The sequence below is a fragment of the Hemitrygon akajei genome, chromosome 4 (genome assembly GCF_048418815.1).
Source record: "Hemitrygon akajei chromosome 4, sHemAka1.3, whole genome shotgun sequence".
In the NCBI taxonomy this organism is placed as follows: Eukaryota; Metazoa; Chordata; class Chondrichthyes; order Myliobatiformes; family Dasyatidae; genus Hemitrygon; species Hemitrygon akajei.
In genome coordinates this window covers 166,404,393-166,428,385 of record NC_133127.1, presented here as the reverse complement: position 1 = coordinate 166,428,385, position 23,993 = coordinate 166,404,393, and the positions used below count along the sequence as shown (strand labels likewise).

Below are 23,993 nucleotides of genomic sequence, written 5' to 3'. Positions count from 1 at the left end.
GGATGGATATACATAAGTTATCATTATACGCAGATGATTTATTATTATTTATTTCTGATCCTGAGAAATCCATTCCTGCAGTTATATCATTGTTGGCTCAATTTAGTAATTTTTCCAGGTATAAATTAAATCTTAATAAGAGTGAATTGTTTCCTTTAAATAGACAGGTTCCAATTTATGGAAATTTACCTTTTAAATTAGTTAATGACTCTTTTATATACTTAGGGATTAAAATTACAAAAAATTATAAGGAGTTATTTAAGGTTAATTTTTTACCCTTAACTGATCAGATTAAATGTTTGTTCACTAAATGGTCACCATTATCTTTATCTCTGATAGGTCGGATTAATGCTATTAAGATGATTATTTTACCCAAGTTTTTATATATATTTCAAGCAGTACCAATTTTTATTCCGAAATTTTTTTTGCTAATGTTGATTCAACAATTTCCTCATATACATGGCAGAATAAAAATCCTAGATTAGGTAAAAAATATTTACAGAAGGCAAGGAAGGAAGGTGGATTGGCATTGCTTAACTTTAGATTTTATTATTGGGTGGTTAATATCCAATATTTGATATGTTGGTTAAAGGATTGGGATTTATCTTTTAGCCCTCATTGGGTGAACCTGGAAACTAAATCTGTACAAGGATTTTCATTGGGTTCTATTTTAGGGTCTTCTCTTCCCTTTGCTCTTTCTAAATTGCAGAAACGAATTGACAATCCGATAGTTAAACATACTTGACATATATGGTTTCAATTTTGGAAATTTTTTGGGTTGAATCAGTTTGTTTTAACTATTCCTATTGTATCCAATTTCTTTTTTTATCCTTCTATTATAGACCAAGCTTATTCAGCTTGGAAGACTAAAGGATTACTACGATTTTCCGATTTATTTTTGGATAATTGTTTTATGTCTTTTGAACAATTATCTAATAAATATAATTTGCCTAGATTTCATTTTTTTAGATATTTACAGATTAGGAATTTCTTAAATACCGTACTTCCTACCTTTCCAAATCTTGAGTCTTCGGGTATTTTGGAGAATTTGTTAGAACTAAATCCTTCTCAGGAAGGTGTAATATCAAAACTCTACAATATAATTATGAAAATACGTTCAGAGCCCTTCTATAAGATTAAAAATGATTGGGAAAGAGAACTTAACCTTACTATCCCTATTGAGAATTGGGATAAAATTCTTCAATTAGTCAATTTATCATCTATATGTGCTAAACATTCATTAATACAGTTTAAAGTTGTGCACAGGGCTCATATGTCCAAGGATAAATTGGCTCGTTTTTATTCCTATATAAATCCTATTTGTGACAGATGTCATTCTGAGATAGCGTCTTTAACTCATATGTTTTTGGTCATGTCCGCTTTTGAAAAAATATTGGAAAGACATTTTTGATATTATTTCCACGGTATTGAACATTGATTTACAGCCTCATCCTATTACTGCAATTTTTGGTTTACCAATGATGGACTCAATCCATTTATCTTCTTCTGCTTGTCGAATGACTGCATTTCTTACATTAATGGCTAGAAGATCTATTTTGTTGAATTGGAAAGAAATTAATCCCCCTACCATATTTCATTGGCTTTCTCAAACTATGTTATGTCTAAATTTGGAATAAATTAGAAGTGTTGTGTTTGACCCTTCTATTAAATTTGAAAAGACTTGACCATTTATTCAATATTTTCATATGATGTAATGAGACCCTGTTCCAAACCTATTCGTTTTTCCAGTTTTGATTATACATATGTTGAGAGGATTGGAGTTGGCGACACTGATGATTTTGTATTTTTTTAATAGATATTATAAACAGCCCATTTATTTTTTTTATTTTTTTCTCTCTTTTTTATTCTTTTTTTCTCTTTATTAGTTATTAGGTTGTTAGATTAGTTTTTCTAGCATAATTTTTTTTTCTTTTTCTCTTTTTTGTTTTTTTTAATATATATTATGATATAACTTAGTTGTGCTTTGTTTATATGTTATTTGTAGCATTCATGATTTGGGAAGACTTAATTATATTGTAACTATTGCTTGTGTATCCTTTCATGTTCAGTATAAATTTGTAAGTTTGTAATCCCACTATCTATGTATTAATCTTATTATGTTGATATTAATAATAATAATAAAAAGATTGAAAAAGGGAATTTCTGCATGTAGCTGTGAGCGGTTGAAAATGTCCTTGAATACAATACTCCTGCTAGTTGGTTGGCACAGGTTTTCAGAGCCTTAGCGGGTAGCCCATCGGGACCTTCTGCCTTGCAGGGGTTCACTCTCTTTAAAGACAGCCTAATATCGGCCTCTGAGACGAAGATCACAGGGTCATCAGGTGCAGCAGGGATCTTCACAGCTGTAGTTGTGTTCCCCCTTTCAAAGCGGGCATAGAAAGCGTTGAGTTCATCTGGTAGTGAAGCACTGCTGCCATTCATGCTATTGGGTTTCACTTTGTCGGAAGTAATGTCTTGCAGTCCCTGCCAGAGCTGCCGTGTACCTGATATCGCCTCCAACCTCATTCGAAATTGTCTCATCACCCTTGAAATAGGCCCTCTTCAAATCATACCTGGTTTTCTGGTACAGGTCTGAGTCGTCAAGACTTGAATGCCACAATTCTAGCCTTCAGCAGACTACGTACCTCCTGGTTCATCCACGGCTTTTGGTGTGGGAATGTACAGTAAGTCTTTGTAGGCATACACTCATCCACACAGGTTTTAATGAAATCAGTAACAACTGCAGCATACTCATCCAGATTCAAAGATGAATTCCTGAATACAGTCCAGTCCACTGATTCAAAACAGTCCTGTAGGCGCTCCTGTGCTTCCCTTGTCCAAACTTTCTTGGTCCTCACTACTGGTGCTGCAGTCTTCAGTCTCTGCCTATACTCAGAGTGTAGAAGTACAGCTAGGTGATCAGACTTCCATATCATCGGTTCCTATCCTTGTTTATGATTGTGTTAAAAATCAAGGAGTTGAGGTCTCTATTTACAAAATGCTTGCTCACCAAGTAGTCTGTCACCTGACTAGATTCAATGCCTATTACTAGATCCAATATGACCTTTCCTCTGGTCAGCCTATCCACATGCTATGTCAGGAATCTTTCCTGGACACACTCAACAAATTATGCCCCCTCAAAACCTTTTGCACCAAGGAGGTGCTGATCAATATTAGGGAAGTTGAAAGCACCCTAGTCAACAACCATTTTATTTTTGCATTTTTTCATAATCTGCCTATTTATTTGCTCTTCCATGCCCCAGTGGTTATTGGGGAGTCTACAGAACACTCCTGATAAAGTGGTTGCTCCCATCCTGCTTCTGACCTCCATTGACTCAGCAGACAATCCCTCCACAACCTCCTTCCTTTCCTTAGCCATGATACTATCCCTGATTAGCAATGCTACATCCCTTCCCACCATCAATTTCATTTCCCATGTTATCCTTTTTGAAACATCTAAAGCCTACAACAGCAAGAAGCTAATCCTGTCCTTACAACAGCCAAGCCTCTGTAATCGCCCAAATTTTGTCATTCCTGTTCTGATCCATGCTGTAATTTCATCGCCCTTAATCTTAATACCTCTTGCATTTAAATAAACATATTTCAACTCATCTATCTGTCTGCATATATGCCCTATCCACTGTTTAACTTTCTTCATAGTCTTTCTGCACATGGCATTGACGTTTAGACCAACTGCTCCATCATCTGTCCTGACACTCTGGTTCCTACACTCCTGCCAACCTAGTTCAAGAGAAGAATCAGAATCAGGTTTCATATCACTGGCATATGTCATGAAATTTGTTAATTTTGCAGCAGCAGTATAATGAAATACATGATGAATAGAGAAAAAAAAGAATTACAGTAAATATATATGTACATTAAGTAGCTAAATTTAGATAGGTAGTGCCAAGGCAGAAATTAAAAAACATAGTTGAACTTTTTCCATTAAATATGCATACTTCAATTTATAATCAGGTACCATATAGAATTGTTACAGACTATTTTACTTATTTAGGTATTAAAATTACTAAAAAACATAAAGATTTATTTAAAACTAATTTTTTGCCTTTAATAGATCAAATTAAGCAACTTGCTAATAGGTGGTCCCCACTATCTTTGTCTTTGGTAGGTAGAATTAATGCCATTAAGATGATGATACTACCTAAATTTCTATATCTATTTCAAGCATTACCAATTTTTATTCCTAAATCTTTTTTTGATATAGTTGATTCTAAAATATCTTCGTATTTGTGGCAGAACAAAAATCCTAGGTTAGGTAAAAAATATTTACAGAAGCCTAAGAAGGAGGGCGGTTTGGCTCTACCAAATTTAAGATTTTACTATTGGGCAGTTAATATACGGTATTTGATATTTTGGATACAAGAATCAACTACAGTTGCTGGCCCACAATGGGTAAATTTGGAATGTAAATCTGTGCAAGATTTCTCATTGATCTCAATCTTAGGATCTTCACTTCCTTTTTCGTTATTCAAAACAAATAAACAGATAACTAATCCTATAGTCAAGTATACATTACGAATCTGGTTTCAATTTCGTAAATTTTTTGGTTTGAATAAGTTTATGCTGTCAAGTCCTATAACATCTAATTACTTTTTTCGACCATCATCTATAGATCAAGCCTTTTTTTTATGGAAAACAAAAGGTATAACATGTTTTCGTGATCTGTTTTTGGATGATAACATTATGTCCTTTGAACAGTTATCTAATAAATATAATTTATCTAAAACCCATTTTTTTAGATATCTACAAGTTAGAAATTTTTTATATAATGAACTAAAGTCTTTTTCGAAAGAATGTCCATTGGACATTACAGAAAGAATTTTAGCTCTTAATCCCTGTCAAAAGGGCTTAGTAGCTATCATTTATAATATGATTATGAATGTACAACCAGATATATCAGAAAAAATTAAGAAGGAATGGCAGGAAGAACTGCATTGCCCTATATCTATTGAGCAATGGGAAAAAATTTTATTATTGGTAAACTCATCCTCTATCTGTGCTAAACATGCTCTAATACAATTTAAGGTTGTACATAGAGCTCACATGTCTAAAGATAAACTTGCTCGATTTTATTCTTATGTTAATCCAACCTGTGATAGATGTCATTCTGATATAGCTTCGTTGACTCATATGTTTTGGTCTTGTCCTTGTTTACAAAACTATTGGAAAGATATTTTTAATATTATTTCAAGAGTCTTAAATATTAATCTCCAACCACATCCTTTTACCGCAATTTTTGGTCTACCAATGATAGATAATAAGTGTTTATCCGCTTCATCCCAACGAATGATTGCATTTGTTACACTAATGGCTAGAAGATCTATTTTACTGAATTGGAAAGAAATTAACCCTCCAACTGTATTTCAGTGGTTTTCTCAAACTATTTCCTGTTTGAGTTTAGAAAAAATTACCGTAGATTCCGGATTATAAGCCGCTACTTTTTTTCCCACATTTTGAACAGCTTTGAACTCTGCGGCCTATAATCCAGAGCGGCTAATACATGTTTTTTTTTTCATGCCGCCTCGTAAACATTTTGCCTCGTAACAGTAGACCAATAAAATTGATGAGTAGTTCACAGAGGTCCAATGAAATTGTACGATAAATCAAGCGCACTTTCACAATTAAATTATTGTAAATCAGTCATTTGTACTCACCCTCATCAACATGGAAAATACTCGAAGCAAGACCCGAGCGCGTCAGACCCGATTAGACCCGAGCGCATTGCGCAAGCGTCAGACCCGATTAGACCCGATCGCAATGCGCAAGCGTCAGACCCGATTAGATCCGAGCGCATTGCGCAAGCGTCAGACCCGATTAGACCCGATCGCATTGCGCAAGCGTGTCAGACCCGATTAGACCCGATCGCATTGCGCAAGCGTCAGATCCGATTAGACCCGATCGCATTGCGCAAGCGTGTCAGACCCGATTAGACCCGATCGCAATGTGCAAGCGTCAGACCCGATTAGACCCGATCGCAATGCGCAAGCGTCAGACCCGATTAGACCCGAGCGCATTGCGCAAGCGTCAGACCCGATTAGACCCGATCGCATTGCGCAAGCGTGTCAGACCCGATTAGACCCGATCGCAATGCGCAAGCGTCAGACCCGATTAGACCCGATCGCATTGCGCAAGCGTCAGACCCGATTAGACCCGATCGAAAACGCTGCTTTTAAGTTAAAGTCGATCAATAACTTTTCCTGGTAGGCTGCAATATATATATTTTTACCAGTCGCTAGGAGATATTGGAATGTTGTTCGTGCTGTTCAGTAAAAAAGTATATGCAACGTAATTTGTGTTACCGATACGTATGTATATTTAAAAGTAGCGGTGCGGCCTAAAATCCGGTGCGGCCTTTACAATTAAAAAATTGATTTTATTTCTAAAATTAGAGCCTGCGGCTAATAATCAGGTGCGCTCTGTAGTCCGGAATCTACGGTAGAAGTGTGGTTTTTGATTCTTCAGTTAAATTTGAGGAAACTTGGAGACCATTTATTCAACATTTTCATATGAATTAAATGGTCTGATCCTGAACCTTATTGCTACTATCCTGAATTGTGTGGATGGAGGTTGGGAGTCATTGGCACTACTGTATGTATTTAACATTATGCGATTGCCCATGTTGGTTAGTTTTTTTTTAGTTGTTGTTTTTTTTTTTGGGGGGGTTTTCTCTTTTTTTCTCTTAATTCCTTTACATTATACTATGAGTTTGAGAGACTCTATGTATTGATTAATACATATTTGATTGTTAATTAATCTATTATGTACTCTCAAATGTTTTGTACTAATATTTTTCTTATGTTTTTCTTAAAAATTAATAAAAAGATTTGAAAAGAAAAAACATAGTGAGGTTTTGTTCAACGTCCATTTAGAAATTGGGTGGCAGAGGAGAAGAAGCTGTTCCTGAATAGTAGAGAATGTGCCTTCAGGCTTTTGTATCTCCTTCATGATGGTAACAATGAGAAGAGGGTATGTCCTGGGTGGTGAGAGTCCCTGACAATGGAAGCTATTTTCTTGAGGCACCGCTCCTTGAAACTATCTTGGATACTAAGAAGACTAGTACCAATGATGGAGCTGACTTAATTTTACAACTCTAAGAGTATGACCTTACCCTTCTTCCACAGAAGAGATCTCAGTGACCCACAAGTCTGATACCTTTCCTGTTACGCCAATTCTTCAGCCAGCTATTCATCTGCCATATCTTCCTATTTTTACTCTCACTAGTGCCTGGCACAGGCAGCAATCCAGAGATGACTATACCTAACGTCCTGATTTTTAGCTTCCTAACTAGCTCCCTATATTGTCTTTAGGACCTCATCCTCTTCTTAGCTATGTTATTGGTACCGATGTGTGCCACAACTTCTGGCTGCTTTATTTGTCATATAGATTGAACAAATCAAACTGAACTGTATATAAATTTCTCTAAAGTGGCTGCAGTGATGATGAATGTATTAGTTGTGATATCCCAAATTTCTATGAGGCAACAGAGAAAGCAAGAACTTTATGCCTGCTCGCTAATCACCCGTTGTTGGGGAAAATGCTAAAAATCCAATATTAAGATAAAAGTGACATTTGGAAGATAATACAATTAAACAGAGTCAATGTGTTTTTGAAAATAATATTATTATTAAAATTATGAACTGAAATAACAAATATAAAAAATTTCAAAAAGATGGTGCGTGATTGGGAAATTTCACAGTGATTTTCATGATTATCAGATCAAATTCCGTAAGATACATCCAGAAATATTCAGGAAGCAAAACCTTTGTTGACCACTGTTATCATACAGAAACATTGTTGCAAGGGTAACAAGACTTCCCTACCTTTATATTTGATTCCCTTGCAACAGATGCCAAGATTCCACCTTGCTTCCTTATAACTTGCTCTACCAGCATGCTAATTTTGTTTTCCATGTATGAGTCCTCAATTACATAATCCCTTATCTTTTGCAGTAAGCTTCTACTGAGTACCTTTTTGAAATCCAAATATACTCAGGCCACTGGCTTCCCAATACCCTCAAATCACATTATTATCTGCAAGTTCAGTTTCATGAAATCATGTTCCTCCTTCCTTCAACTCAGCATTTTTCCAATGGCAGATGCTGTGCTTGGTGGCATAAAGTTTTTCCCTCAATACCAGATTTACATTTTTAAGTTTTTCTTTTTAGAATCTAAGAAACTTTGGAAGATCACAATGTATCCACTATCCCTACAGGCATATCCTTCAGAACCATAGAATGCAGTCCATCAGATTTGAAGGATTTGTTAGTGTGTAGTTTTATAAAATATTTAAGTTTTTGATACATCAGAGATGTCAGAGGTAGTTTTTGTTTTACTCAGAATATGTTAAGTATCTGGAATGCACTTCCAGGGGTGGGGGTTGAAGCTGCTACATTAGGGGCATTTAAGAGACTCATAGTTACAGTATTATATGTAGATATGGCATAGGCAGAACACTTACAAATCAAATCACAAATGTTTACTAACATGCATCTTAGCTTTACTGTAAGCAATGGATGAAAATAAATTAATTGTGTCTTAAAAATGTTATGACAGGTATCTATTTTTTTAAAAAGTGACAAAACCATCAAGTATTTGTTGTCCACTCTTGGTTGCTATTGCAATTATTTCAAAATCAGGTAGCATAAATGGCCACTTAGAATAATAAGCATCAATCACATGATCTTTACTGATCTGGATACAAGAGTGTCTAACATGTTAACCTATGAGTATAACCATAAAGCACAGCAGCACCTCTACTTTCTTAAGTTTGTGAAGATTTGACATGTCATTTAAAACTTTGACAGACTTCTATAAATGTGTGGTGGAGATGATATTGTATCACTACTTGTTATGAAAACTCCAATCACCTTGTACAGAAAACCCAATATAAATTCGTGGATACGTTTCAGTCATCACGGATAAAGTCCTCCGCACCATTGAGCACATCTACACAGAGCGCTGTCACAGGAAAGCATCATCCATCAGCAAGGACCCCTACCCACACAGTCATGCTCGCTTATCGCTGCTGCCATCAGGAAGGAGGTATAGGAGACAGAGGTCTCACACCAAGAGTTTTAGGAAGAGTTACTACTGGTCAACCATCAGGCTCTTGAACAGAGGGGATAACTTCACTCGGCACATCACTAAACTGTTGGCCACAACCGATGGACTCACTTTCAAGGATTCTTCATCTCATATTCTGGATATTTATTGCTTATTTATTATTATTATTTCTATTTTTAATATCAGCACAATTTATTGTCTTTTGCACATTGTTTGGCCTGTCAGGTGCAATCTTTCATTGATTCGCTTGTATTCTTGTATCTACTGTGATTCCACACAAGACAATGAATCTCAGGGTTGTGTATGATGACATGCATGTAGTTTAGTAATAAATTTACTTTGAACTAAAACAGAGCAAATTAAAGGAACAGGTTCTGTTCAGTGGAGACATGATCGGGTTATTATTAAAAAAATTCCAATAAATATGGATAATGGTACTGTGAAAAATACTTTGACCGTAACAACTTCACCTTATCTCTCTAGAGGATACATTCAAGCATACAATGAGGTCCTCAAGCAGTGAGAGTATTTAAAATTTTCATTATATGGAATAATACAGTAACAGCAAATTTAGTTTAAAATTATAATGTACAAACATGTACATCTCTGACACATTAGCAGTACTTTAAATAAGCTCTTGCTCTATGTCTTACCTCATACAGTGTGTTGTATGTTGTTACAGTAAGAGTATTGGTGTGAAGCATTAGTCTTTCTCCAAGCAAAGTAAATAGACTATGCGTGTGCATGATTTCCACTTTCCTTCTGAAAGAGTCACATTAGGGTTATTTATTATTACCAGACATGACAAAAGCAATAACAAAAAAAAGTGAAATGAAATTATATACTTCTGGAAGATGGTCTTATGTTGAAAGGAACAAACAGAATTGGTTTACATTTGCACTGCTAATTAATTCAAACTCCTGGCAATCCACAAAACAATAAGATAAAATGTATCTCTAAACCCAAAAACTGTAACACAAATGTTGCTATTGGTTTTGCAGTTTTGCTATCTTTGAACAGTTAGCAATTTGGAAAATTCAGCCCAAACTGGTATTCGCAATGCCCAAAGGACTGACTTTGACGGCACAAAACTACTGTGCCACGGCAAGGGCTTTTTGGACCGCCTGTAAAGGAAGTCATTGAAATAAAACTAGAAGAAATAAATTTTAACAAAGACGAAGGTCTCACTCTAAGTAAGAACTGGTACTTGATTATAAACAAGATGGGAGAATAGAAATTTGATTGGATGAGGACTACCAATCAGGAGGGATGGTCTACAAGTGTATAAATGCTACTGGTCTAGACATGCCCAGGCATCATCCCTGAAGAAGATGACAATCTCTCTGACACAGTGCTATTAAGAAAACAACATCTCCCTCAATTTCGCAAAAAAACAAAGGAGCTGGTTGAGGAGTATGGAGGAATGGATTTGGGCTAACCCCTATTGACTGCAATGGATCTGCAGTTGAGAGGGTAAGTAGCTTCAAGTTCTCGGCATCCACATCACCAAGGACCTCACATGGTCTGTACACACCAGCTGTATGGTTCAGCATTCAATACCATAGTTCCATCCGGGCTCGACAAGAAGCTCAGAGACCTTGGCCTTGACCCTGCCTTGTGCAGCTAGATCCTGGACTTCCTGTCAGATCGCCAGCAGGTTCTAAGAGTGGGCTCCCTCACCTCCAACCCTCTGATTCTCAATACAGGAGCCCCTCAGGGCTGCATACTGAGTCCTCTCCTTTACTCCCTGTACACCCATGACTGTTTCACCACCCACAGCTCCAATCTGCTAATTAAATTTGCTGACGACACTACACTGATTGGCCTATCTCAAACACTAACATGGTGGCCTACAGGGAAGAAGTCACCTCAGATGGTTGAGGAAGTTCAGTACGGGCCCTCAAATCCTAAGAACTTTCTACAGGGGTGCAACTGAAAGCATCCTGACTGCCTGCATCACTGCCTGGTATGGGAACTGTACCTTCCTTAATCGCAGGACTCTGCAGAGAGTGGTGTGGACAGCCCAGTCATCTGTAGTTATGAACTTCCTATGATTCACGGCATTTACAAGGACGAGTGTGTAAAAAGAGCCCATAGGATCATTGGACCCAAACCATCCCAACCACAATCTATTCCAGCTTCTACCATCTAGGAAGCGGTACCATAGCTCTGGGACAGCTTCTTCCACCAGGCCATCAGACTGATGAACTCATGCTAATTTGAGCATACTGTATTACATTGACTTATTTATTATAAATTATTATAAATTACTATGATTGCACATTGCACATTTAGATGGAGAGGTAACGTAAAGATTTTTACTCCTCATATATGTGAAGGACGTAAGAAATAAAGTCAATTCAATTCAATTCAAATATCACTTATAATCGATACCTGTACCCAGTCGGAAGCCCAAGAAGAGTTTATTCGTCATATACACTAGAAAAGCACTAGATCCTTTTTCAGGAATGACTGATCTCAGCTAAATGTGAAAAAACTGAGGTATGATATATTTGGGCTACAGGCAGAAATGAGATAATACTGTGACCAGTGTTATATTCAAGCGGAAATATCATAGAAATTTGAATCCAACCAAAATAAAATGGTAGAAAAATAACTGCTTGCAAATATCGACAGAAATCTTTGCAAAGATCAGAATATGAAGTTCAGAAAAAAATTCCATCAAAAATTAAATAGCAAGCTCCATATTAATATGAACTTGAGGTTTGCATAATTGTTAATATGTTTAATAACATTTTGCTAATAGTTTGGACTAGCTTTCTGAATTCAATGATAACTGCCTGCTTCCCAGTCCAGTGTACTTATCCTTCTCTACTCAATATCACTTCCTAACTACCTTGTCACCATTTGCTTAAATTTGTTTATTTTGAGATACAATGTGGAACAGGCAATTCTGGCCAAATGAACTGCACTGTCCAGCAACTCACTTTTTTAAACCCTAGCCTAACTACAGGACAATTTACAATGGCTAATTACTCTGCTAACCAGTACGTCTTTGGAATGTGGGATGAAACCAGAGCACCCAGAGGAAGCCCATGCATTCACATTCATGTTATACTCCCAGCCTAAACTCTACATTGCAGCTTCCACCACAGATCTACCCACATTTCTGATCCTGGGGCTCCCGACCACATCACCAATGCTGGCCAATCACTAGTTGTCAGCGTGATCTCAACCTCTGCAAATACAATTCACTGGAAACCAGAGGGGAGGACTCTGGAGGAGCACCTAATGTTTACCATAATTCCAATAATGCACAATTGACCTTAAGTACTTGGACAGTAAGTTAGGAATAATGAAGACTTAGAATAAACTAAAACATAGTATAAAAGCCTATTACTTTGTCTCAGTCAATTTTGCTAAAGATAAATGCCTCACATGTTTTTAACAGTACAAATGAAGTATGCAGGTTAAGAATATGAAAATTATAAGGTAATGATATTACTTCAAATAAATGAAAAAAACATTTAAATTTAATGTCACTAAACCTACTTGTGGCCTAGGTGCTTGAGGAAGTATCCCAGAACTTTTAGAGCTTGAACTCTGATACTTTCACTTTTGGAGGCCAGCAATTTGTAAATAACCCTGTAAGAGAAATAGTTATCAAATTAATTAACATTACAATGATTCATAAGATTGCTGACTCACATAATATTGTTTGGCAAAATACCAAAACCAGGATTATTTTCCATCTAACTCCAGAAGATTTAAATGTTTGCCTAAAATTAAGTGTATATATTAAAATACCTCTTAAAATCCTTGAAATGCAGCCATGCCATAAAAACCACAAGTATTAGATTCTACACTCAGTTCTTCTGGCAATTAGAATGTCAAAAACAAATCATGTTTAGAATTCCCTCTATCCAGATAGAGAAACTGAACAAAGCTATTAGCATGTAACAACACTTATGTTGCAATATGCCTCAGAAAAATACTGCATGGAATATTCAGCTGAATAATCTAAACATTCTGGTAACTTTACATTGCATAAAGCTCTTCCCACCCTTTTGTGCATGTCCATAGGCACTGAGAAGATAACATATCAGATTGCTTTAATAACTAAAAGGAACAGATGAGTATTTTACATTTAGATTGATATACTGTAACTAATGGTGTGCTACTGGGATCAATGCAGGATTCTCAACTACTTACAAAAGATATCAATAACCTAGATGAAGGACTAGAGTATACTTTAGGAAACACTAAAGGTGCAAAAATAGCTGGGAAAGTAAGTTGCAGGGTGACCACAAAGTCTGCAAAGCAATAATCTAGAATCTCCTACTCGCTGACAATAAACACTGGTGCACCTTAGGGGTGTGTATTTAGCCCACTGCTCTACTCTCCATATACCCATGTGTGGCTAGCATAGCTCAAATACTGTCTATAAATTTGCTGATATTACAACCATCGTTGGTAGAATCTCAGATGGTGATGAGGGAGCGTACAGCAGTGAGATATGCCAACTAGTGGAGTGGTGTCGCAGCAACAACCTGGCAGTCAACTCAAGACGGAAGAGCTGACTGTGGACTTCAGGAAGGGTAAGATGAAGGAACACATACCAATCCTCATAGAGGGATCAGAAGTGGAGATAGTGAGCAGTTTCAAGTTCCTGCGTGTCAAAAATCTCTGAGGATCTAACCTGGGCCCAACATTTCAATGCAGTTATAAAGGCAGCAAGATAGCACCTCTACTTCATTAGGATTCTGAAGAGATTTGGTATGTCACCAACACACTCAAAAACTTCTACTGATGTACCGTGGAGAACATTCTGATATTGTGCATTACTGTCTGCAATGGGGAACTGGGCGGTGGGGGGGGCGCTACTGCACAGGACTGAAAGAAGGTGCAGAGGGTTGTAAACTTAGTCAGCTCCATTTTGGGTACTAGCCTACAAAGCACCCAGGACATCTTCAAGGAACATTGGAACATTGGCTCAGAAAGGCAGTGTCCATTATTAAGGACCTCCAGCACCCAGGGCATGCCTTTTTCTCACTGTTGCCATCAGGTAGGAGGTACAGAAGCCTGAAGGCACACACTCAGTAATTCAGGAACAGCTTCTTCCCCTCTGCCATCCAATTCCTAAATGGACATTGAACCCTTGGACATTACTTCACATTTTTAATATATATTTTTTTTGTTTTTGCATGATTTTTAATCTATTCAATCAATATATGTATACTATATGTATGTATGTATGGCATCTATTAGTCTCGCGAGACCATGGATCTGCGCCTGGAAAGTCTTCTCCAGGGCGCAGGCCTGGGCAGTGTATACTGTAATTGATTTACTTATTTATTATTATTATTATTATTTTATTTCGTGTTTTTTTTCATCTATATTATGTATTGCATTGAACTGCTGCTACTAAGTTAACAAATTTCATGACACATGCCGGTGATAATAAACCTGATTCTGATTCTGAGAATCGGGTTTGTTATCACTGACACACAGTAGATGAAGTAAGATATGAGGCAAGGATTATTCACTTCCGTAAGAAGTAATGTAAAACATTTAAAAGAAGAACTGCTACAATATCCTACAGATCTGGGATCTAGGTATCATTTTTCATGAAACACAAAAGCTTAAGCATGCATGTAGAGCAAGTAATTAGGAAAGCAAATAGGATATAATCTTTTATTATAGGGGAAAAAGGGAAGGTGGATTACACAAGTAAGAACTCATGCTGTGGAGTTTGCGATTGAGGGGACAATTGCTTGTGGAGTTTAGCACCAGGGTCAAAAGGCAAGCAGAGACACAGAGACAAAGCAGAGACTTTCTGCAGAGCTTGAGATCATGGGGACAGTTGTCTACGGAGCTTAACAACAGATCTAAAAAATGAAAAGGACACGTTGGGACTTTCTGCAGAACTTATGATCATAGGACAGTTACTTGTGGAGGCAAGAAAAGGATGGTAGGATGAAGGAACCTTCATAAGAGAAGTGGAACATCTATTTAAGGGGAAGAAGGAAGCATACTTAAAGTTTAGGAAGCAAAGATCAGACAGGGCTCTAGAGAGCTATGAGATAGCCAGGAAGGAGCCTATTAATGAACATGGGAGAGCTTGAAGTGGACATGAAAAGGCCTTGACGAGTAGGATTAATGAAAACACCAAGGTATTCTAAATGTACATGAAGAAAAGAAGGGTGATTAGAGTGAGGGTAGGACTGATCAAGGATAAAAGAAGAAACTGATGCCTGGAATTAGAGGAGACAGAGGAAGTCTATAATGAATAATTTGCTTCAGTGTTGACCAGCGAGAGGGACCTTACTGAATGTGAGGACAGAGTGAAACAGAATGACATCCTGGAACATGTCAATGTTAAGGAAGAGAATGAGCTGGAAATTTTGAAAAACATTTGGATGGCAAGTCCCTGGGGCTGCATGGGATATACTCCAGGTTACTCCTAGAAATAAAGGAAGAAATTACTCCACCTCTGCTTATGATCTTTGCATCCTCATTGGCCATAGGAGTAGCACCAGTATAGATAGGAGGGTGTCAAAACAATTATTTCTTTAATCCAGGAAGGTAATAGGGACAGCCCTGAAAATTATAAATCAGTGAATCTTACATCAGTAGTAGGCAAAGTATTAGAGAGGATTCTTACAGACAGGATTTACAAGCATTTGTGAACCACAGTCTGATTAGTGATAGTCAGCATGGCTTTGTAAGGGACAGGTCATGCCTCATGAACCCAGCTACATTCTTTGAAGAGCAGACAAAACAAATTCATGAAGCATGTGCTGTATATGGAGTTTAGTAAGATGTTTGCTAAGGTTCCTCATGGCAGACTCATTCAGAAGGTCAGGAGGCATGGGATCCAGGGATACTTGGCTGCATGGATTCAAAGTTGGCTTCACCACAGAGGACAGAGAATGGTAGTAAATGGAGTGCATTCTGCATTAAAATCAGTAACCAGTGTTGCTCCACAAGGATCTGTTCTGCGGCCTCTAAATGATTTGGATTAGTAAATGGAAAAGTGGTTAGTGAGTTTGCAATGTTATGAAGGTTGGTGGTGCTGTATATAATGTAGAAAAGGTTGCCGTAGGTTACAACAGGACATTGATAGGATGCAGAGTTGTTGATTGGCCAAATCAATTCTATTAAAATGAATATTCTGCCTAAATTTTTATATTTATTTCAGGCCATACCTGTTTTTATTCCTAAACCCTTTTTTGATTCTTTGGATTCTATTATATCTTCTTATATAAGGAATAGTATAATTTCTCAATTAAGTAAAGTTCATCTTCAAAAAGCTAAAAAGACCGGAGGTTTAGCCTTACCCAATTTTAGGTTTTATTACTGGGCAGTCAATATACAGAATCTTACGTTTTAATCAAGAGGACTGTCCAGTCTGGGTTTCTTTAGAAGCTAACTCTGTTAATAAATGTTTTATCATTTCTCTTCTCGGATCCTCAATTCCTTTATCTTTAAATAATTTCACTGATAATTTTGTAGTTAAACACACTTTGAGGATTTGGGTACAATTTAGAAAATATTTTGGTTTATTGAGTTTTTCACTTTCCAGTCCCATTTTTTCTAACTATTTTTTAAACCTGCTATGTCTGATGTAGTTTTTAATGAGTGGAATAGATTGGGTATTAAACGTTTTCATGATTTGTTTGTTGGAGATAGTCTCTCTTCATTTGAACAACTGTCACTTAACTGTCTACCGAGAACTCACTTTTTTCGATATTTACAAATTAGAGACTTCTTGCATTCTCAAATACATACATTTCCTAAAAATCCAGATATAAATTTACTTGATATAATTTTTAATTTGAAATCCTTCTATAATGCATCTATATGTAATATTTATGGTATGTTGTTGGAATGAGAAATATTCCTTTAGATAAAATTAAAAATCTTTGGGAACAAGATTTACAGTTTTCAATTCTGAGGATACTTGGAATGAAATTTTTAAATTGGTTAATACCTCATCGCTATGTGTCCATCATTTCCTTCTACAGCTTAAAGTGGTTCATAGAGCCCATATGTCTAAAGATAAGCTGTCTGATTTTTTTCGGATATATCTCCCTATTGTGATAGATGTAATAATGGAGAAGCTTCACTAAGCCATATGTTTTGGACTTGTCAAGAGTCTTGAAGTATATTGGAAGTATTTCAAACTTTTTCGGTGCTTTTAAAAGTACATTTAAAACCTAATCCTTTGACTGCCTTATTTAGTATTGTTGGAGGAAATGATATTATTTTGGAGACACACGATTTACATATTTTGGCCTTTATTTCTCTTATAGCCAGGAGGGCATTGTTGCTTAAGTGCAAGGTTGTCACTCCACCTACTCATACTCATTGGTTACATGATGTTATGTCTTGCTTAAATTTAGAGAAGATTCGCAGTTCAATTTCTGACCCTAGACAAGATTTTTTAACATTGTGGGGACCTTTTTTTGAATTACTTTTAAAATCTTTGATTTGCTATTAAGCACAGATGTTGGCTAGTAATATGTTTGACTATATGTTAAGGATTTTTTCCCTTTTTTTTAAACCAAACAGCTTTTTTTTTCTGGTAGTGGGTTTAGATTTTTTGTATTATAAAATTATTTCTTTTCAATTTTATGTTTAAATTTAATCTATATGGATATGGAGTAATTACACTTCATCTGTGATTTCAACATATTGTAATCGATATATATTATATCTTATTGTACCCTGTATTCTTTTATGTTAGAAATTAATAAAAATATTGAAAAAGAAATATAGGATGCAAAGATGGGCTGAGAAGAAGCAGATGGAATTCAATCCAGAAAGTGTGAAGTGACACATTTTGGAAGGGCAAACATTAAGGCAGAATCCAGGGTTAATGGCAAAATTCCTAGCAGTATGGAGTAACAGAATGATCTTGGGATTTACATCTATAGATCCCTCAAAGCTCCGAGCAAGTTGATAGGACGGTTAAGAGGATTATGATATGATGGCCTTCATTAGTTAGAGAAATTGAGTTCTACAGTCGTGAGATAAGGTTGCAGCTCCATAAAACCCTGGATAGAACACAGTTGGAGTGTTATGATAAATTCTGGTCACTTCATTATAAGAAGGATGTGGAAGCTTTAGAGAGGGTGCAGAGGAGATTTACCAGAATGCTACCTGGATTAAGAGTACAGGAGAGGTTTAGGGAGCTAGAGTTTTTCATCTTTGGAAAGGAGGAGGATGAGAGGTGAATTGATAGAGGTGTACAAGCTGATAAGAAGCATAGATTGAGTGGAAAATGAGCAACGTTTTCCAGGGCAGGAATGGCTACTGCAGAAGAGCATAAATTTTAAGGTAATTGAAGGAAAGTATGGGGGCATGTCAAAGATGAGTTTTTTTTAAATATACAGAATGGTAGGTCTGTGGAACATGCTATCAGATGTAATGGTAGAGGTACATACATTAGGGACATGTAATACACTCTTAGATAGGCACATAGTTGAAAGGAAAATGGAGAGCTATGTGGGAGAGAAGAGTTAAACTAATCTTTGAGTAGGATAAAAAGCTCACGAAACATTGTGGCTAAAGGGCTGTATTGTGCTGTGTTCTTCTATGTGACATTTGTACAGTAGAGTGAAACTACACCTGGGATATTGCACACAGGTTTGGACTCCTGATTTAAGGAGTGGAATACTTGTACTGGAATCATCTCTGAGGAACCTACCTGGGTTAACTCCCAGGCTGAATGAATAGTGTGGTATGGCAAAACTGAGCAGCTTGGATTTATATTCTAGAGTTTACAAGAATAAAGCTCATACTGGAAGACAAGATTCAAAATAGGATTGACAGCATCAATGCTGAAATATTTCCCTTAAGGAAGATTGAGACCCAAAGGATAGTTTCATAACAAGGGTTTGCCCATTTAGGACAAAGATAAGGATGAAACTCATGCGATGGAAGTCATGAATCCTTTGAATTATTTAAACCAAGAGAACAGATTCAAAATTAAGAGAAACAGAATGTGGACTACTGATGTTCAGGGCTATGAGGAACAAACAAGTGGTATTGGTGCAATGAACTGATTGGCTGTGATCTTTCTGAATACTACAGCGCATCTTCAACATGAGCCTGGAGCAGAGAAGAGTACCCAGACAGTGGAAAACATCCTGTATTGTCCCGGTACCGAAGAAACCACAACCAAAGGAGTTGAATGACTTCAGACCTGTTGCCTTGACGTCGCACGTGATGAAGACCATGGAGCGGCTGATAATACAGAATCTGAGGCCACAAACCAGGCACGCCCAGGATCCTCTTCAGTTTGCGTATAAGGAGAAGGTGGGAGTGGAGGATGCTATCACGTATTTGCTGCACAAATCACTCTCTCACCTAGAGGGGGTCAGTTGTGCTGTGAGGATTACATTCCTTGACTTCTCTAGTGCCTTTAACACCATCCAGCCCAAGATCTTAAGGCACAAACTAACGGAGATGGGAGTAGACTCTCACATGGTGGATTGGATAGTGGACTACTTGACAGATAGACCTCAGAATGTGCGGTTGGGAGACTGTAGGTCTGACACGGTGGTCAGCAGCACAGGGGCGCCGCAGGGAACCGTACTCTCTCCGGTCCTGTTCACCCTGTACACATCAGACTTCCAATATAACTCGGAGTCCTGCCATGTGCAGAAGTTTGCTGATGACACGGCCATAGTGGGGTGTGTCAGGAATGGACAGGAGGAGGAGTATAGGAAACTGATACAGGACTTTGTGATATGGTGCAACTCAAACTACCTGCGTCTCAATATCACCAAGACCAAGGAGATGGTGGTGGACTTTAGGAGATCTAGGCCTCATATGGAGCCAGTGATCATTAATGGAGAATGTGTGGAGCAGGTTAAGACCTACAAGTATCTGGGAGTACAGTTAGACGAGAAGCTAGACTGGACTGCCAACACAGATGCCTTGTGCAGGAAGGCACAGAGTCGACTGTACTTCCTAAGAAGGTTGGCGTCATTCAATGTCTGTAGTGAGATGCTGAAGATGTTCTATAGGTCAGTTGTGGAGAGCGCCCTCTTCTTTGTGGTGGCGTGTTGGGGCCTCACGTCTTAAGAAGAGGGACGCCTCACGTCTTAATAAGCTGGTAAGGAAGGCGGGCTCTGTCGTGGGCAAAGTACTGGAGAGTTTAACATCGGTAGCTGAGCGAAGGGCGCTGAGTAGGCTACGGTCAATTATGGATAACTCTGAACATCCTCTACATAGCACCATTCAGAGACAGAGAAGCAGTTTCAGCGACAGGTTACTATCGATGCAATGCTCCTCAGACAGGATGAAGAGGTCAATACTCCCCAATGCCATTAGGCTTTACAATTCTACCGCCAGGACTTAAGAACTTTTTAAAAGCTATTATTAATGCTTTTTGAGATAGTGATTTAGATGCATATCATATTTTTTACTGAGTTAAGTATTGTATGTAATTAGTTTTGCTACAACAAGTGTATGGGACATTGGAAAAGAGTTGAATTTCCCCATGGGGATGAATAAAGTATCTATCTATCTATCTACTGGGACAAGCTTGAGGGACTAAATGTCCTATTTGTTTGTATTTCTTCTGTTCTTACATAGCTTTAACAATACATCTTTCCATTCCTTTCTCCCTTTTATTCAAAAAAATGTCCCTTAAGTTGGTCTATTTCAGTTACCTTATCAATTCCCTAGAACACCTTCCATATTTCTTCTGAATTACCTATTGCTTTCATTTGTGACTCACCGTATTCCATTTCGCTGATCAAAAGCAGGGATCATGGATGCAGGGTGCTCTGACATCAATGCAACTAGCAGTTGCAGAACATCATGAATATTTTCATCCTGTTTCAAGGTATAGATATCCAGTCAGAAAATCAGACAAAATAAAGTTCTTCAGTTTTCAGAGATTAGAATATATTAAAAACCTATCTGACCATAAAAAAGTAGTAGCTGATAATGTGTTGCTACAATGCACAGCATAGCCATAAATCAGTTCTAATATACTTGAATATTCAATACCATACTCATCAGTTTGATATTAGTACAATTTGAATTGTGTAAATATGCAATACTAAATTATGTTGCTTCTTCAGTGCTGCCCTTAATTATGGAACTCTATATATGTATCTTTTTAGAACTCTCTTGCATCCTCATTATACACTAAAATATCACAGTTTATTATGGTATGATTATGGATGCATTCACATTAAATAACATTACCCAATATTTTATATTGAGTGAAATTGGGCCTGAAAATTTAAACTGGGCAAGTAATCAAAATCTACTACTGATTCTATGGTCAATTAAATTCATTGGGATAAACTGCAACCAATTTACATACTGAATGAAGTTACGCAGTTGTTACCATGGATTCTTAATTCCTCCTCTCCTTACAGTAGTTTTACGGATGAATTTCATGTACTAATTTTAAATGATAACCTCTCATCCAGGAGCCTATTCAACAGCTTTGGCCATTTTATTATGAAAGGTATTATCTTCTGATTCCTTCCTTGCAATGATATCCCACTAAGCTATTCAACATTTGAAATGATTTTCATTCAATGAGCTAGTTTCATACAGGTGCCCCCCCACCCCCCGCCTTTACAAAGGTAGAGCATTCCTATGAAACTTTTCTTAAGCTGAAATGGCGTAAAGCGAAGAAATGGGAAAATGGGAAAAATTTTCGTAAAAGCGAAAATCCTCTTAGTAATGCGAAAAAAGGTTACTGATGTAGGTCTTTTGAAAAAGCAAAGTGGCGTAAAGCAAACCTGCAGAAAACGGGAGACACCTGTATAAGTAAAATACTTATGATGCTAGCTGAGGTGGAAAATTAAAGGACTCTAAAAAAAAAGGTATAAAACAGATTTTCAATGGAATACACCACAAATTTTGTAATTTAATATGATTTTATTTGAAGAGTTTCTTTTGGTTTGTTTAGCATTTACCTCATGCATAGTCAAAAGGTAGTTAAGAATACTCTGAAGTTCATCTTCCTTCACACCACGATCCTGTTCAAAAGAAAAGTTACACAGTTAATTTATATTTCAAGAATTTCAAGTTACCTATATACATCATTACATTAAGGTTGTCATGAATGACCAAATGTATGAAAGCAGGATTTATTGTAACAAATATACTTCAGGTACTTTAACTAAAAATACAACCATACAAAATTTCCAATGAATTTTGTTTCAAGAAAGTAACATGTTCTTGTTTCTGTAATCTACCAAAATTTACTAAAATGGGGAACAATTTTAATATTTCAATTCTTACCTTCAAAATTAATTGCTTCAAAAATAGCAGCATAAAAGCTCGTAATGAAATAATTTCTTTCTGCGATGGACGAGGACCATCTTGAAACAAAATAACATTTTTGGTTACCTTCAAAGCTCTACATGTAATTATAATAACATTCTTAAAACTTATAAATGGATCCTTATGAATATACTTTGGATTTTCTTTCAAAAACCGAATTGAATATAGACAGAAAATATAAATAAAACTGTACATGTTGGAACAATTAACAAATGATGATATTTAAAGTTTCTGCATTGCAAATGGATACAATCTTGACCAAGTTGCTTAGTTTTCTAAAATTATTATTATCCAATTATTTTAGCAGTTAGTTTGTATAAAATTTAAACATTATTAACATCTCAATGTGATATCTTCTGTTTTGGCAATGATATGGCAAGCAAATGATGCCCTCATAAATCTGCTCAGGTGTCACACATCCTTTCAGTTTCTCCTTGTCCTTTGATTTAAAAGGAACTGATGCAGGGGAATGGGAAAGTATGACCTGTACAAAAGGGATGAGCTACACCTGAACCCGAGGGGGACTATTATCCTTGTGAGTAGGTTCGCTAGAATTGTTTAAAATAATTTGGCAGGGAGAAGGAAAACTGAGTAATAGGGCTGAGAGTGGGACAATTGGAATGCAAGCAGAGGTAGTGTGTAGTGAGACTGTGAGGGAGGAAAGGCAGATGATAGAGAAAAGTTGCAGACAGTGGGATGGATAATGAAGAGACAAAAATTGAAAAGAGCTACGAGCACAAGAATGAAGGTGTTATATTTAAACACACGCAGTATATGGAATAAAGTAGATGATCTTGTAGTACAGTTAGAGATTGGCAGGTATGATGTTGGGCATGAATGAGTCATGGCTGGAAGAAGATTATAGTTGGGAGCTTAACATCTAAAGTTACACATTTTTCAAAAGGACAGGCAGCTAGTCAGGAGATGGGGTGGCTCTGTTACTAAAAAATGAAATCAAATTTTTAGAAAAAGGTGACATAGGTTCCGAAGATGTAGAAACCTTGTGGCTAGGGTTAAGGAACTGCAAGGGTAAAAAGACCCTGATGGAAGTTATATACAGGCTTTTAAGCAGGGTGTGGGATACAAAATACAATGTGAGATGAAAAATGCATGTTTTAATAGTCATTTCTATTCTTTTGTTTTATACTATTTCTGTTTTGCACTGTTTGAATGGAACTATTTAATATACATATATACTTACTGTAATTTATTTACTTATTTTTTAATCTGCATTATCACGTATTGCATTGTGCTGCTGCTGCTAAGTTAACAAATTTCATGACATATGCTGGTAATTCAACCTGATTCTGATTTTAGATTCCAAGAAACAGAATTTGTAGAATGCCTACAAGATAGGTTTTTAGAGCAGCTTGTGGTTGAGCCCACTAGCGCATCAGCTATTCTGGATTGGGTGTTGTGTAATGAACCAGATTTGATTAGCGAGCTTAAGGTAAAGGAACCTTTAGCAAGCAGTGATCATAATATGATAAAATTCACTATGCAATTTGAGATGGAGAAGATAAAGTCAAATGTATCAGTATTATGGTGGAGTAAAATGAATTACAGAGCTATGAAAGAGGAACTGGCTAAAGTTGATTGGAAGGGGAGACAAGCAGCGATGATGGT

At 36.8% G+C, this 23,993-nt stretch overlaps 1 protein-coding gene and 1 long non-coding RNA gene across 3 annotated transcripts in view; one reads left to right on the top strand and one right to left on the bottom strand.

Moving 5' to 3' along the window:
* nbeaa (neurobeachin a) overlaps positions 1-23,993 on the bottom strand; it is a 772,475-nt gene that overhangs the window by 541,749 nt on the left and 206,733 nt on the right. For both annotated transcript variants that reach the window (XM_073043888.1, XM_073043887.1), the window contains exons 14-18: positions 22,326-22,405; positions 21,998-22,060; positions 20,797-20,894; positions 12,597-12,689; positions 9,737-9,845 (exon numbers count right to left, since the gene is read on the bottom strand). In XM_073043888.1, the coding sequence (XP_072899989.1) occupies positions 9,737-9,845; positions 12,597-12,689; positions 20,797-20,894; positions 21,998-22,060; positions 22,326-22,405 (443 nt within the window). The remainder of the gene's footprint in view (positions 1-9,736; positions 9,846-12,596; positions 12,690-20,796; positions 20,895-21,997; positions 22,061-22,325; positions 22,406-23,993) is intronic.
* Positions 1-23,993, top strand: part of LOC140726904 (uncharacterized) — a 284,399-nt gene that overhangs the window by 146,331 nt on the left and 114,075 nt on the right. The gene's annotated exons all lie outside the window — the stretch shown is intronic.